This window comes from Hakea prostrata, chromosome 9, assembly GCF_041222555.1.
Source record: "Hakea prostrata isolate BN-2017 chromosome 9, UWA_Hpros_2, whole genome shotgun sequence".
In the NCBI taxonomy this organism is placed as follows: domain Eukaryota; kingdom Viridiplantae; phylum Streptophyta; class Magnoliopsida; order Proteales; family Proteaceae; genus Hakea; species Hakea prostrata.
In genome coordinates, this window is record NC_142608.1 from 4473164 (window position 1) to 4486911 (window position 13748).

At 38.5% G+C, this 13748-nt stretch overlaps 1 protein-coding gene across 6 annotated transcripts; it reads left to right on the forward strand.

Annotated features, from left to right (window-relative positions):
* Nucleotides 1-5978: 5978 nt before the first annotated feature.
* LOC149004160 (SWAP (Suppressor-of-White-APricot)/surp domain-containing protein) lies at nt 5979-13544 on the forward strand. 6 transcript variants are annotated; one of them, XM_089167657.1, is made up of 5 exons: nt 5979-6503; nt 8456-8622; nt 9120-9938; nt 11350-12752; nt 13128-13544. In XM_089167657.1, exons 1-4 carry the CDS (start codon nt 6233-6235, stop codon nt 12730-12732), a joined length of 2640 nt encoding a protein of 879 aa, XP_089023783.1. In that variant the 5' UTR covers nt 5979-6232; the 3' UTR covers nt 12733-12752; nt 13128-13544. The 6 variants fall into 6 exon arrangements, with proteins under 6 accessions (XP_089023783.1, XP_089023784.1, XP_089023782.1 ...); XM_089167658.1 differs by lacking the exon at nt 13128-13544 and having other exon boundaries at nt 11350-12194; nt 12237-13103; XM_089167656.1 differs by lacking the exon at nt 13128-13544 and having other exon boundaries at nt 11350-13102.
* The last annotated feature ends 204 nt before the right edge of the window (nt 13545-13748 follow it).

Sequence of the window (13748 nt, forward strand, 5' to 3'; positions counted from 1 at the left end):
TACCGAATTGGTACCGTACCAAATTAAGGGATATAAATTGTAATTTTACAATTAAAACACTTTACTTTTACCCTATCATTAATTCCCTATTTCAGCTTTTTGTTTCATCATTCACTCCTCTTCTTAGATTTACTTGTTTTGTCTCTATTAATTAGATTTACTTGCTTTATCTATGTTAATTTCAAATTATATCGATTGGTTGATCACAATTTCATTAGAATCTTAATGAACTAATAACAAAAGTGACATAAGTTCATTCGTATCAAAATTGTACCGCACTAGATACCGTGTTTAAACCGTTTTCCCGTACCTATTTAATATCGAAACCATACCGAACTGTTTTTGTAAATACCGAAACCGTACTGTATCGTTTAAATTCGGTACGATACAGTTCTGGTTTTCGGTATTCAAAGTTGGTACCGTACCAAATTACCGAAACCGTACCGATTGACACCCTTAACCAAGGCATCGGCAACACAATTTGTCTCCTTTGAAATAAACTTAAACTGTGAGTTACATCAAAATTATTTAATATTGTATTTTGAAATAAACTTAAACTAAATAACATCAAAATTATTTTGTATTGCATTCTTGTTTGGTAAGAATCTAATATCACATTAAATTTAAGATAAAAAGAGTTTTTAAATAGGACATGCATGATGCATTAAATGACCTTTAACTTTTTCAATGACCCTTTTTTTTCCCTTTGAAACCGGATTAGTCAGGGCAAAGCCTTGGAAACCGGGGTTGGCAACCACAAAAAAAAAAAAAGAAAAAAATAATTTGTGTATGGTCGTACAAGTGTATGGTTGTTAGTCTACAATCATGTCCATACCAAAATAGTTGTTCATTCAGTTAAAAATACAATGAGAATTTTCAGTACCATCCTTGAGTTGTTTAATTTATCAATTATATTTCATATAGGAATATAATATCAATGACATCCTTGCTATTAGGAAACCAAAATTAAGTGCTAAAGTAAGCGACTAAAACTTTTCAAAAAGTCAAGAATCCTCTTGAACGGAAAAGCTGGGCTCAAACTTGTGTTTTTTTACCTTTACAATCACTGCTTTACTTCCATTCTTACATCTTCATTATTTATAATCACACTATTTTCTTCTTCTTTACCATCTTCTCCTGAGTGCTCCCTCGATGACATTACAACCACAAATTATATGGGGCTGACAAGTAAAAAAGTAATAAAACAATTTAAAAAAAAAAAAAAAACCCCATCACCTTAATCCTGTGGACCCCTCTGTAATTTGTGGTCAAAAGCCATCGGGGGAGACGATCCGGACTCCTTCTTCCCTTAGAATGTGGGAGCAATATTGAGGGACAAACAAAAACTAATTGAAACTACTAGTAAATAGAGGCCTGATTCATAAATTAGAAAACTCAAAGGGTGGCATTAATATTTGAAAATAAGTGAGGGGTGATGTTCCAAGTTAGCTCCAGTTTTCATCTGCCGAAGGCTTGATCTTTGTCCACTCTGAGAGTTTGTGTTCCCTCTGCTATTTCCAACTCCTCTCTGCTCTCTTTCTACCCCTTTCACACAATGAGAGGTGAAGCTTCAAGCTCTAGACCCCCTGACCCACCAAGAACTTAGAATATGGAACCATTTATCCTGAATGAAGCCTTGGAGGACTAGCTTGATAAGGAAGAAGACCTAGTTCTAGTCGGAAGAGTTCTGAAATGTCAGCCATTAGGACACAAGTCATCACTGAAGGTTTAAGAAGATATGGAACCTAAATAGAGGAGTCGAGGTGGAGGAGATTGATGATCAACACTATACATTCCAGTTTGCGTATCACCTTGATGTTAAGAACATCCTTACAGGAGGCATTTGGTCAGTAGATGGTAATCTGTTGATACTTGACAAATGGTCTTCAATAGGAGAGTGGAACTTGAACTTCATAGAGCTTTGGCTTCAGCTCCACAATGTTCCTAGAGAGTTATTTAAGCTAGAAATTGGGTTTCAACTGACAAAGAGAGCCATGATACTAATAATGATAATGTTGATTAATGGAGAAATCAATGGGAAAAAGGAGTGATATATCAGGTGCAAGAAGCATGGGCTTGTTTAGGGGATTTCAACTCTATGCTAGAGTGGAGGGAGAAGCAAGGTCGGTCAATTCATGATCAGAGAGACTCTTCTAGGTTCAAAAATATGATGGATAAATGTGGGCTAATGGATTGCAATTCCCATGGTCCTAAATTCACTTAGACCAACAAAAGAAAAGGAAGGGAAAATATCAAATGCTGCATGGACCGAGTGCTTACTAATGAGGCATGGAACCAAATTTTAAAAACTCAGAAGTCACAGTGCATGCAGTGGGGGGGGGGGGGTTTAGATCACCTTCCCATTCTTCTGGATACAATTGACCATGTTCCCCAACGTGAGAAGCCCTTCAGATTTGAGGTGATGTAGTTCACACATGAAGATTGCTACAAAGTAGCTAACGAGGCATGGAGTATTCCCTTTTTGGTACAATGGGCCACAAAATGGAACAAAAAGCTCAGAGCTGCAAAGTTAAATTTAAAGAGTGGAATAAGAAATGTTATGGAAATGTAAATCAAAAGATTTAGCATTACACTAAGGAACTTGAGATCCTTCAAGATTCCAACCCTATATAAGAGAGAAGAGGAATTACAAAACATTCTCAAGCAACGTTTGGAGAATGAAAAGATTATGTGGTTGCAGAAATCCAAATTACATTGGGCGAAGGAAGGTGATCGTAATACTCACTTCTTCCATTCTTCTACTATTAGAAGGAGGAAGCAAAATCATATCTTAAAGCTTAAAGTTGAGGAGGGAAGGTGGACAAACTCTGGAAAAAAAAGTAGAGGAGGATATTTAAAAAAGATATAAGGATATCTTTGGCTCTAAAGGAATTGATGAAGAGGCCTGATGCTTGCTATTTTGGCTATCCTTTTGAAAGTAAATGATCAGATGAATGAAAAGTTGTGTCAAATGCCCGATGAAGCTGAAATTAAAGTTGCTTTTTGGGGAATGTCACCACTAAAGAGTACAGGATTGGATGGCCTCCCTTTAGGTTTTTGCCAAAAACTTTGGCCTCTTGTGAAGAATGATATTTGCTATTTTGTTCATGATTTTTTTCTTTATGGTAATATGCATGTCTCATCCAATATTACCTATGTGTGCTTGATTCCGAAAGTTGACCAACCGAAGAAGGTGGATCATTTTAGGCCTATCTCACTTTGTAATGTTACTACAAAGATCATTAGCAAAGTGTTGGCCGACAGACTCAAAGGGTATCTTGATGAAATTATCTCCCCTCCCCAGTCTGCATTTATCCCTAATAGACTGATCTCAGATAATGTGCTCATTGCACTTGAGGCCTTTCATTATATTAATCACAAGTCTAAAGGGAAGAAGAGACTAATGGCAATGAAGTTAGATATGAGGAAAGCATATGACAAGATGGAATGGCAATCTGTGGAAAATATCATGACTGCCCTCGGGTTTATGACAAGTGGGTCCACATGATAATGCAAATTATTACTACAGTCTCATATCAAGTTCTAGTCAATGGAATCCCACAAGAAGTAATCAAGCCATCAAGAGGCATCAGACAGGGAGACCCTCGTTCTCCCGCTATTTTTGTGTTGTGTACACAAGCACTCTCAGCTATGTTGCATAAAGCAGGTAGAGTAGGGCTGATGAAAGGTATCAAAGTGAGAAATAGATTAGATATGTTGTCACATCTATTATTTGCAGATGATTGCATTATCTTCTCTGAGGTGAAGCTGGAGGAAATTCATAACTTAAAGGCTTGCCTAGAGTTCTACTGTAAAGCTAGTGGACAAAGCATAAACTACGAGAAGTCATGCCTTACTTTTAGCCCGAATACCACCCCCAAAATCAAGAGATGGTTCTCTCACATTTTGAAAATTAAATATGGAGAAGGACCAAATAAGTATTTAGGGCTTCCGGTTGAGTTTGGGGCAACAAAGAAGGATCTTTTCAAAGATATTCAAGAGTAGCCAACCAATAATCTGCAAAGCTGGAAGAATAAGATCATTTCACATGCTGGTAAGGAAACTCTCATCAAAGCAGCCCTTTCGTATAATTCCTATGCAGCCTTTCACTTTTAACTTCCTAGCTCTCACCATAAAAAAAAATTAAGCAGGCTGCCACCCACTTCTTCTAGGGTGGTAATGAGGAGCATGATAAAATGTGTTGGATTTCTTGAGAGAAATTGTGTAGACCTAAAGATCAAGGTGGGTTAGGCTTTCGAGATCTGAAAATTCCAAATAAAGCCTAACTAAACTAGCTTGGAGGTTGTGGGCTCACCCAAACTCAGACTAGGCTCAATTCTACAAAAGGCTCTATTTCCCTACTTGTGATTTTCTTGAAGCTGGCCCAAAAACTAATAGTTCATGGGCTTGGAAGGGCATTTTGAAGGGAAAGAAATATCTTGCTGAAGGGCTTAGTTAGAAGTTGGGAAAAGGGGACAAGATAGACTTGTGGAGGGACAAGTGGTTGCTATCCGTCTCAAACCACAGGTTAAAGCACCCAGAATTTCATAATGATCAATTAAAGAGTGTGGTTGACTTAATCAACCAAAGTACCAGGAAGTGGAAGACTGATCTGATTTAGGCCTTGCTCCACCCAGAAGATGCCAAATTGATCCTCAATATGCAGCTTAGCTTATTTCCCAATGAGGATACTTTGGTTTGGGGTCATACCCCCAATGGTATTTTCACATCAAAATCAACATACTATTTTATCTGTAACTAGCTTAATACAAATAATCATCTTGTGCAAATTTCTAAAAGAGATACAGGGAAAAACATTTCGAGATGTGACTCAAAGCCGAAGACTCGCAGTTTCTTATGGAGATGCCTGTGCTAGAGGACTTGCTATAGGAGAGGCGTTGATTTGTAGGCAGATGAATGTGGATCCAACATGTTTAAGATGTGGGGAAAGTTTATAAACTATTGATCACACCATTTTGGACTGGCCTTTTGCTAGAGTGGTATGGGCCACTTCCCCTCTTGGATACCATCCTCCCCAAGACCTGAAAGTATATAGATTTATTGAACATTGGAAGAAGACAAGTCTAGAAGGTGAGGAAGGAAAAAGGTTGGAAGGTCTTGCTGCATACACATGTTGGGAACTTTGGGTAGTGAGAATCGTGTAAGCTCACCTTTAGAGGTGGTTTATTAAGCGGGAAGAAACTAGGGAATGCATTTGCTAGCAAGGACGAAGAGCAAAGTTTCAGAGGTTCTTGTTTTACAACCTATGTCTGATTTCCCTACTCGGTGGAGCCTCCCAGAAGGCCAATTCATCAAAATTAATACAGATGTCAACCTAAAAGGGGCTTCTTCAAGGGTGGGCTTTGTGTTTAGGACCCATAATGGACTCCCTCCATTTGAAGTCTTTGATCCCATTCATTTTGAGTAAGTCCTATTGGGCGAAGCAGTGGCGATTAGGAAAGCGCTTCTTCAAGCAATCTCCGATGACCTCAAATTCATTTTGGTGGAAATAGAAAACCTAGAACTCTCAAACATATTAAATCTGAAGTCCAAAGCTCCTGTGCAAGTAGATGACATGGTGGGAGACATTCTTTCCTTACATTTCTGTTTCCATAGTTGTAGTGTTTCTTTTATTGCCAGAAGTGGTAACAGTGTAGTTGACCAACTGGCTCGGAAGGCCACATCCATTATAGGTAGGACGTCTTGGCCGCTTTCCACTCCTAGCTTTGGGATCTTTGCTTGTACGAGACTAGGTGTTTGTCCTGTGTTGAATGAAAGTTGATTTAAAAAAAAAAAAAAAAAAAAAAAAAAAAAAAAAAACTATGGGTGAATAGGTGATTAGTGGAAATTTCTCAAAATACAACTATATACGTAACGGACATGTACGAGTACGACTTTTTTTTTTTTTGTTGGTATTTTAACATTTGGTTTATTAGGGCAAAAATACCCATTCTGTCTGTTGATAAGAAGATCAGCCCTAAAGTTCTTCTCAAGATTCTTAACTCTGGATATTCGAATTTTTGTATTCAATAGCAAAAGCAGGACTTCGGTGGAAAGGACATCCCCGAGAGCATAAAAACGGAAATTCACTCCATTCCTACTTTCGTTGGCTTCTCTTTCACGCACTTGCTGAACTTCGCTGCTCTTGTCAAGAATCTTTTATTCTCTAATCCCTATTCCTGTTCCAGAAAAAAATTTCTAGGGTTTTGAGACAAGAGAGAGAGAACGGAAGATGGATCTGGAGGTCTTGGGACGCCACGCTCTGCTGTTCGATGATGACGCAACGGCTGCTTTCGTGAATTCAAGTGATGCCCTGGTTGAATGGAACTCGCTTCTAATCGATCGATATGACGTTCGCCATCTTCTTCAACATCCTCCTCCTCCCCTAAAGAGGCGTCGCCACCATCCTTCTTCTCCTAATTCTTCGCAAACCGAGCTTGATCAGGAGAGATACCTCGATCTACCTCCATCTTCTGATGACCACGATTCGTCATCCCTTTTAGGTTCGTTACTTGTTAATGCTCTTATAGCTTATTCCTAACTCTTTTCTCTCTTCTCATTTCTTTTTGGGCATTCGTAAGTAGTTTGAATAGCCGTTTTCCAATCTATGTATTGTCAGTACTGAAATCGAACTTGCTTTGGTGGTTGGGTGTTCTGAAGATGGTTGATATGGGGATTTGGGGTCGGAGAGTTTATTCGCTTGTGGGGGATTCTAATTTTAAACGGCTTAACACATTCATAGGTGGAATTTAATGAAGTACCAGCGAACTCGATCCATAGCAGGAATCTGGGATCTGGAGAGCTTATTTTGACTGTTTTTTGACATTCATATCCGCCACTTGGTTTAAAATTTATCATCTCTCCGCTATTTTTATTTAATTACGATGAATACTTCTAGCTCGACTAAGTCTTTCTCCCCAACTAAATAAATCGGCTACATGAATTCTTTCTTCTTCTTTTTCAACCTTATCATGGCTAATTATCAACCATGAACAGAAGCTGAAATATCAACTTTAATATGCTTCATTTATTTACCTTATCGTAGCCGAGGTGATCCCATAGGCCATGAGTCAAATTTCTAAATTCACGCTTCTTTGTGACCTTATCCTTCATTAGAGAAACAAAAGTCGGGGGCATTTTTTTCTTCTATTAATTTTCTATCCATCAGAGTTTGTCCTTTTTGTTTGATTTATTTAATCCAAAGAGATCTTTCATCACGGAAAATAAAAGGAAGGAAGAATAGAATCATATTTTTAATTTGATATCAAAAGTAGGTTTCTTACCAGGTATGAAATCAATTAGAACTTACTGGTGAGCGAGGATCCATGTGCCCAACCCCATTTAGTTGGGATAAGGTTGTTGTTGCTGTTGTAATTTGGCATTCAACGTCCTTAAGTTCATTGCCTCAGAATATGCATATATATTTTTTTGGTACAATAACCATTCCCCTACCCCATACCCACACTTGTGTGATTCATTCCTGGGTGTTTGGTATCATTCGTTGAGCTTTACCACCAGGTCAACTGTGGCACTTTGCCTTCCAATAACAGTTGCATAATTTGAAGATGGAAACCCATATTGAGAGTCTTTTTTGCAAAAGTACCCATTAAAAAAAAAGGAGATGGTACTGCGATTGACCTTGTATTTTTGATTTGGTAACTATAGAACAAAGTTTAGAAGCTTAAATTCGATCTTAGATGTCATGTGGCCATGTGGGTACATTAGGAAATTCTTTTTGAGACTACCATTGGATGTTTTAACATGTGGAAACAATTTGCATGCTATCTCAGTTCAACTTGGGGTTCTATAAAGAAGATGGGTAGTGCAGTCTGGTGACTACAGTTCTCAGGAGGAGCATGTATGAATTCTATTACTGCACTGCAGGTCCTAGGGATTTATATCTGTTAGGACTTCTGCATAGCTATCGTACAGATTGGACCCATATGATAGCTATGCAAAAGTTCTGACAGAATGTGACAAATTGAACAAAAACCTAGCAACCACAACAGTGGCCACAAAGATTACTAACAGAGAAGACAGATCAGGCATACTGGTTTTATAACAGAACCTGTGATTCATCCAAGAATAAAAAGAACCCATGCTTCATTAAAGAATAATTAAATGATAACGCAGATTTGAGACAGAATGGGGAGATTTATGAGAGAGTGTGAGGAGAAAAGCTCAAATGCTGACAATTCTAACACTGCTTCATCAATTGTTATCCATATAATTTAATGTGTATTACATTATCTGCAATATATTTCCAAGTTTGCAGGACGGATGTCTGGTTTCCAACATTTGCATGTGATGAAGGACAAGTAAGAATCTGTTCACCTGGCTCCACTCTTTCTTTTCACTCGTGTGCGGTGGACTTCTAGTTATTGTGTTAACATATGTCTAGTATCCTATCTTGTGCTTGTAAATTTGATTGAAAATTTTATTTTTCAATATCCAGAATCAGATAATGGAGCAGAACGTGCTGTTGATGGTGGTTTCCATTCAGTTGCCTTTTCATATGGATACCCAGACATTTCTGCTGATCAAAAAAACACTGCTGCTGGGTTGGGAGATTCTGGTTTTCTTCCACCTTTTCCAGTGCCTGAAAGCCTACTTCAAAGCCTAGTAAGTACTTGTGTACATATTTTCTCTTTTCTGAACTTCTTCCTTTCCCCTTCCATAGAAATCTGGGTGTTGTTTGTGTATAATTGATTCTTATCCAAACTGGCCAGTGATAATTGTATGAAGTGCAAACATCATTCTAAGGCTTACCATGTCTAAGTTTCAGATATTCGGAGCAGAGCCGGAGTTCTTCTGATCTAAGTTGCCACTCATAGGCACCTTGTTTCCTTTTGATGTGTCATGACCAAGGGATCGTGCAGGTGGGATTAGGAAGATAGATTCTGTTATTTTCTGAGGGAAATATCATCATCACCTCATTGAGCCGTGGGATGAAATTCATTTTAAAGTTCTGTTTGCTCTTAATGGTTATCAGAATATGTGTGAGATTCCATTGGTCTGAGTATAGCTTGAATTATCTAGTAATATCAGCTCTATTTTTCCTCAAAATAGTTACTTCATTGAGATAATTTCCTTTTTCCTTTTTCCCCCTTTTGCTGCAGCCCCCTTCAGAGAAAGTTCATCAGATCATTGCAAGAACTGCAATGTTTGTTAGCAAACATGGGGGTCAATCAGAAATTGTGTTGAGGGTTAAGCAGGGGGACAATCCAACATTTGGGTTTCTAATGCCCGATCATCATCTGCACGCGTACTACAGGTTCCTTGTTGATAATGTGGAACTTTTGAACTCCAGTGCAGTTGCTAATCCTGCAGATGAGAAGAAAGAAGGTAGTACAAAGAATCCCACAAGTGATGTTGATGGTGGGGCATTATCCTTGCTTGGTTCTGTATATGGGTCAGGAGAAGATGAAGAGAGTGCACTCCAGGGTCTTTCAGATTCTAAAGAGAAGGAACCTGGTGAAATCTTAGATACTGATAATGCAACAGTTTCTCGTGGATCAGAATGTGCAGAATCTTCTGTTGGTTTACCTGGAAAAATTGGGGGGGCTCTCAAACCCCCACTTCATGCTGCTAAAGAGAAGTCTGTCTTGTCAAAAAGAAGTCGATCTGTGGCTGCTGATAATGCTGATGTTACATGTAAGAAAAGAGAAGGTGATGGGCGGGTTTCGTCTGGTGTTTCCATGGAGAAGCTTCAGGTGTCTTCCTTGCCAACTGCATCTAATGTTGAACATTTAATTATTGAGCCTCCATCGCATTTAAAGAGGATGGTTGATAAAATAGTGGAGTTCATTTTGAAAAATGGGAAAGAATTTGAAGCAGTACTCATAGAGCAAGATAGTAAAAATGGGAGATTTCCGTTCCTTCTACCATCAGATCAATATCATCCTTATTATCTGAAAGCTCTTCAAAAGGCTCAGGAGGTGTGCTTCTCAATAACCTTCATCACGAATATCATTGTCTTTGTAGTTGATCAATATTAACAGTTCTGTGTATTCAAATATGTTAAACAATCAACCTAATGAATCAAATCATTTATGCTTTAATGTATATTTTTTTTGGATGAGTAATTATAATATTTAATAATATAATTATTCATCCAAATATATATATATATATATATGTTAAAGCATAAATGATTTGATTCATTAGGTTGATTGTTAGAACTCAAATTCTGGTTGCTTAATTTTTCAAGCGAGATAATATTTTTCATGAAAATGGTTTTCTTAGTATAACTTTACTGGTTTTAATTGAATTTATTATGGAATCATATATTATTGTTTTAATTATTTAAAATATAAATTTTAACTAATATTCTGGGGTTAAAAGGAATTTTACAATTCCATTCTCCTTTGTACCTATCATGTTCGGTTAAAAAATCTTGTGCTTTTGAGATGTAAGCTTCAGATTTTAGCCTCCCCCCTTCTCTCTCTTTCTTAAAGTTAAGAAATTCTTAGGATAGTTACTGGGCTAGCTCGATATTCCTCTTCAATCAGTGTTTAAGTTCTATGTTTTTCTGATGAATGAGTAATTGTATGATAAGTCTGGGCTTTGTGGACTACCATACTGACGTTAGGGTCTCATTTTGTTCTGCATGATTCTTTTTTTACGGTATGATTATTTAGTCATATTTGTCCTTTGCTGGTGCAAGGGAGTGAGTATTTGTGTTGTTGATGAGCTTTTGTGACTAATATATGATTGCCTTGAGATACAAATTCTATTATCTTATTTTTCTGGATTAAAAGAATTTAGTAGAACTTAATTTGATTTTGATGCTGTAGGTTTTCTCTAGATTCTAATGTCTTTACATGCACATGCAGACATACACATACACAAGTTAGGGTTGTTTGTTGAAAAATCGTGTGGTTGTGAAGTGTAGACTTCATATTAGCTGAGTTAAAAACTCACTTTACACCTTGAGGTGGTGAACATGGAAATTTAGTTATTAGTTATGGTTATCTTATGGGGTGCTGGGAAGCATCCTAGTTCTGATTTTCAATTAGAATTCCTTTTATAATTGCCACATGGTATTTCGGATGGGACAGAATAGTTGTGCACTGGAGCCAACTGTCTGGGTTTACCTACTTGCATTGCAAATTTCAGGCCAAGCTGACTTTTCCAAGTGGCAAATCTTAAATCTTTTTGTGATCCTTGGTGATACTTCAGTAAGGTTTTTCTAATGGTGGTTCCTTTTCTGGATGCCCCTTTGTGTGGGGAGTCTTGTTCAACTATGGTTGATGATCTAGATTATCTTTCTTATTAATAAGAATTGGATGCCAATCCGGAACTTTTTGTTGGATGTGTTTCTGATGGATTTTCATTCCTTACTGACAGTCTAAATTGCCTGGGAAGAGTTCTTCTGTTCCAAACAATGATAAAATGGGAAATGTGGGGGTTAAGAAAGGCAGCCTGTCTAAAGACGAAAATGATGCATTATCCAGAGGATCTTCAGTTTCTGACATACCTTTTGAGTCTGAGAGAAAAGAAAAGTTCAAAATGGTAATTGGTGGGTCAAAAAAGGAAGCACAGGATCCGCTTCCTAAATCTAAGCAGCAGTGTGGAATGAGCGTGGATGCTGCTGCAGCTATTCTTCAGGCAGCAACAAGAGGCCGGAGGAATATTCTCCCCAAGACAGTAGTGGATGACTCAAGTCTTGGCATCAGTGGTGAGGCTGGGCCAGCCTCAAGCTATGGCAGTCTCTCCTCATCTCTAGGTAGGAGCTCTACCCAGAAACCTATTCCTAATGGGGAGCCCAGTTATGCTGTGCCAATCGAGTTGTCTAGATCTGCTGACCTGTCAGAAAAGGAGATCTTCAGAAGCAGTGGTGTATCAGTGGGCAAGGTGATTGCAAAGACGGCCGCCCTTGCAGCTGCCGGTGAAGCTGACTCTGCTGAAGCAAGTTTGACAAAGGAGCAGAAGATGAAGGCGGAGAGATTGAAAAGGGCAAAGATGTTCGCAGCCATGATAAAGAGTGGCACAGCACCTCTTGGGAATGATGTGCTGCCTTGTGCTGCTGAACCCCCTGATCCTGGTTGCAAGGCCTTACAACTGAACAATGAAACACTGGCACCTGAGACCTCAAAACTTTCAGGTGGGGAAGTTGATCTTCTGGGCAGAGAACGGGAAGGTAGCTCAGTACCAGTGGATGCTAATACCTCTGATAGATCAAAGTCCGATAGGCATGATTCTGATGATGACTATAAGGAAAGAAAATCAGATAGGCATGATTCTGATGATGACTATAAGGAAAGAAAATCAAGAAGGAAGTACCGTTCGAGGTCCAGAATGGTTGAAGAAAGTGATAATGACAGTGATGTGAAGGATCATAAGCACCACCATAAGAAGCACCGTTCCCATCGTTCTTCCCATCACAAAGATGATTCCAAGCACAGAAAAAGACATTCTTCTCCAGATCACAAGGAATCTAGGCGTCGGCATAAGCATCATGGCTCATCTGATGATGAGCATAAGCATCGACGCAGATCTGAGAAGCACAGAAGTCGCTCAAAAAAGAGAGTGGAACCTGATAATGACATTGATACAGAAATCTCGGCTCAAACAAACACACCAAGGGTTAGTGATAATGTAACTCAGGCGGCAAACGGTTCTCAAGAGGTATCGAACCCATTAGCTACGGGCAGTTTACCTTCTGACACTACTGAAGTATCTGATGATCTGAGAGCAAAAGTTCGTGCAATGTTGCTGGCTACTATGTGATCAGCAGTCTAGTCATTCTTGTAAGTCTTTTTTATTTCTCTGAATACGGTCGAGCTCTATATTATTCAGTTTTGCTCCATTGTTATGTTGATATTTTCATATGGAGACATTTTCACCAGAGTATTAGCTGAAAATTTTCTGATCAAACAGGAAAATGGGAGACTATTTTTGTGGTAGAATCAGCTAGTAAACTAAAAGAAATAAACCATATAGAATAGGCTTGTTTTAGGCTATGGCTTGTCTGATTAACACAAGCAAAGTGGGGACTTACACAATCCCAGGACTTTGCCATTGATATCAAGGTCTGGCAAACGAAACTTGAATCGGTCAACACAAACAGTTGTGTTGAAGGAGCAGATGGAAGTTAATCTAATGACAATTCTCATTTTTTTCAGCAGCTAGTGGTTTCATATTTCAAAGGGGTGGGTGAAACCAAAAGACAAAGAGACACCAGAGACCAATTAACCCACACTCAAGAAACTGATCAAGTCGTATAAGCAAAGATCTTGCTGATAGCAACGGAAAATGTGCATTACATGGTTTTCCATCTGAGTTACCAAAAACTAATGCTAATAATTGCCAGTACGCATTGTTCCTTGTCTCACGGTTAGAATGTCATTGTGTTTATTGGGTTGATGCTTTCAAATAAATTTGTATTACGTGATGAACAATCTAAGCAGTGTTGAATCCACTTGTCGTAGCATCCAAGCTGCGACTCCACATATTCTCCTTGACAAGGATGTAGAAACTTGGCATTAGGTTGGGATTCCCAAATGAGTCTCTAGTCGGGGTTGAAGAATCTGCACGAACACTTACACTTGTAAGGCTACTGTAATTATGAACTTTAATCGAGCTGAAACTTTCAAAAAGTACCTTTTTTTTAAGGTATTCATACACCCTGATTTGTGCGACATTGGCTCCTAGTGTGTCTCACCCACAAGATCAGTCAACTCAAACTTTTGAGGTTGCACCCTAGAAATGTCACTTTAGGTCTAATCATGCTGTATTCACTTTTC

Excerpts from the sequence above, each read along its gene's own strand:
- LOC149004160 (XM_089167657.1), top strand. The coding sequence starts at position 6,233 with ATGGATCTGGAGGTCTTGGGACGCCACGCTCTGCTGTTCGATGATGAC. Across the intron at positions 6,504-8,455 it reads CGATTCGTCATCCCTTTTAG|AATCAGATAATGGAGCAGAA; the intron begins GTTCGTTACTTG and ends TTCAATATCCAG. Across the intron at positions 8,623-9,119 it reads AAAGCCTACTTCAAAGCCTA|CCCCCTTCAGAGAAAGTTCA; the intron begins GTAAGTACTTGT and ends CTTTTGCTGCAG.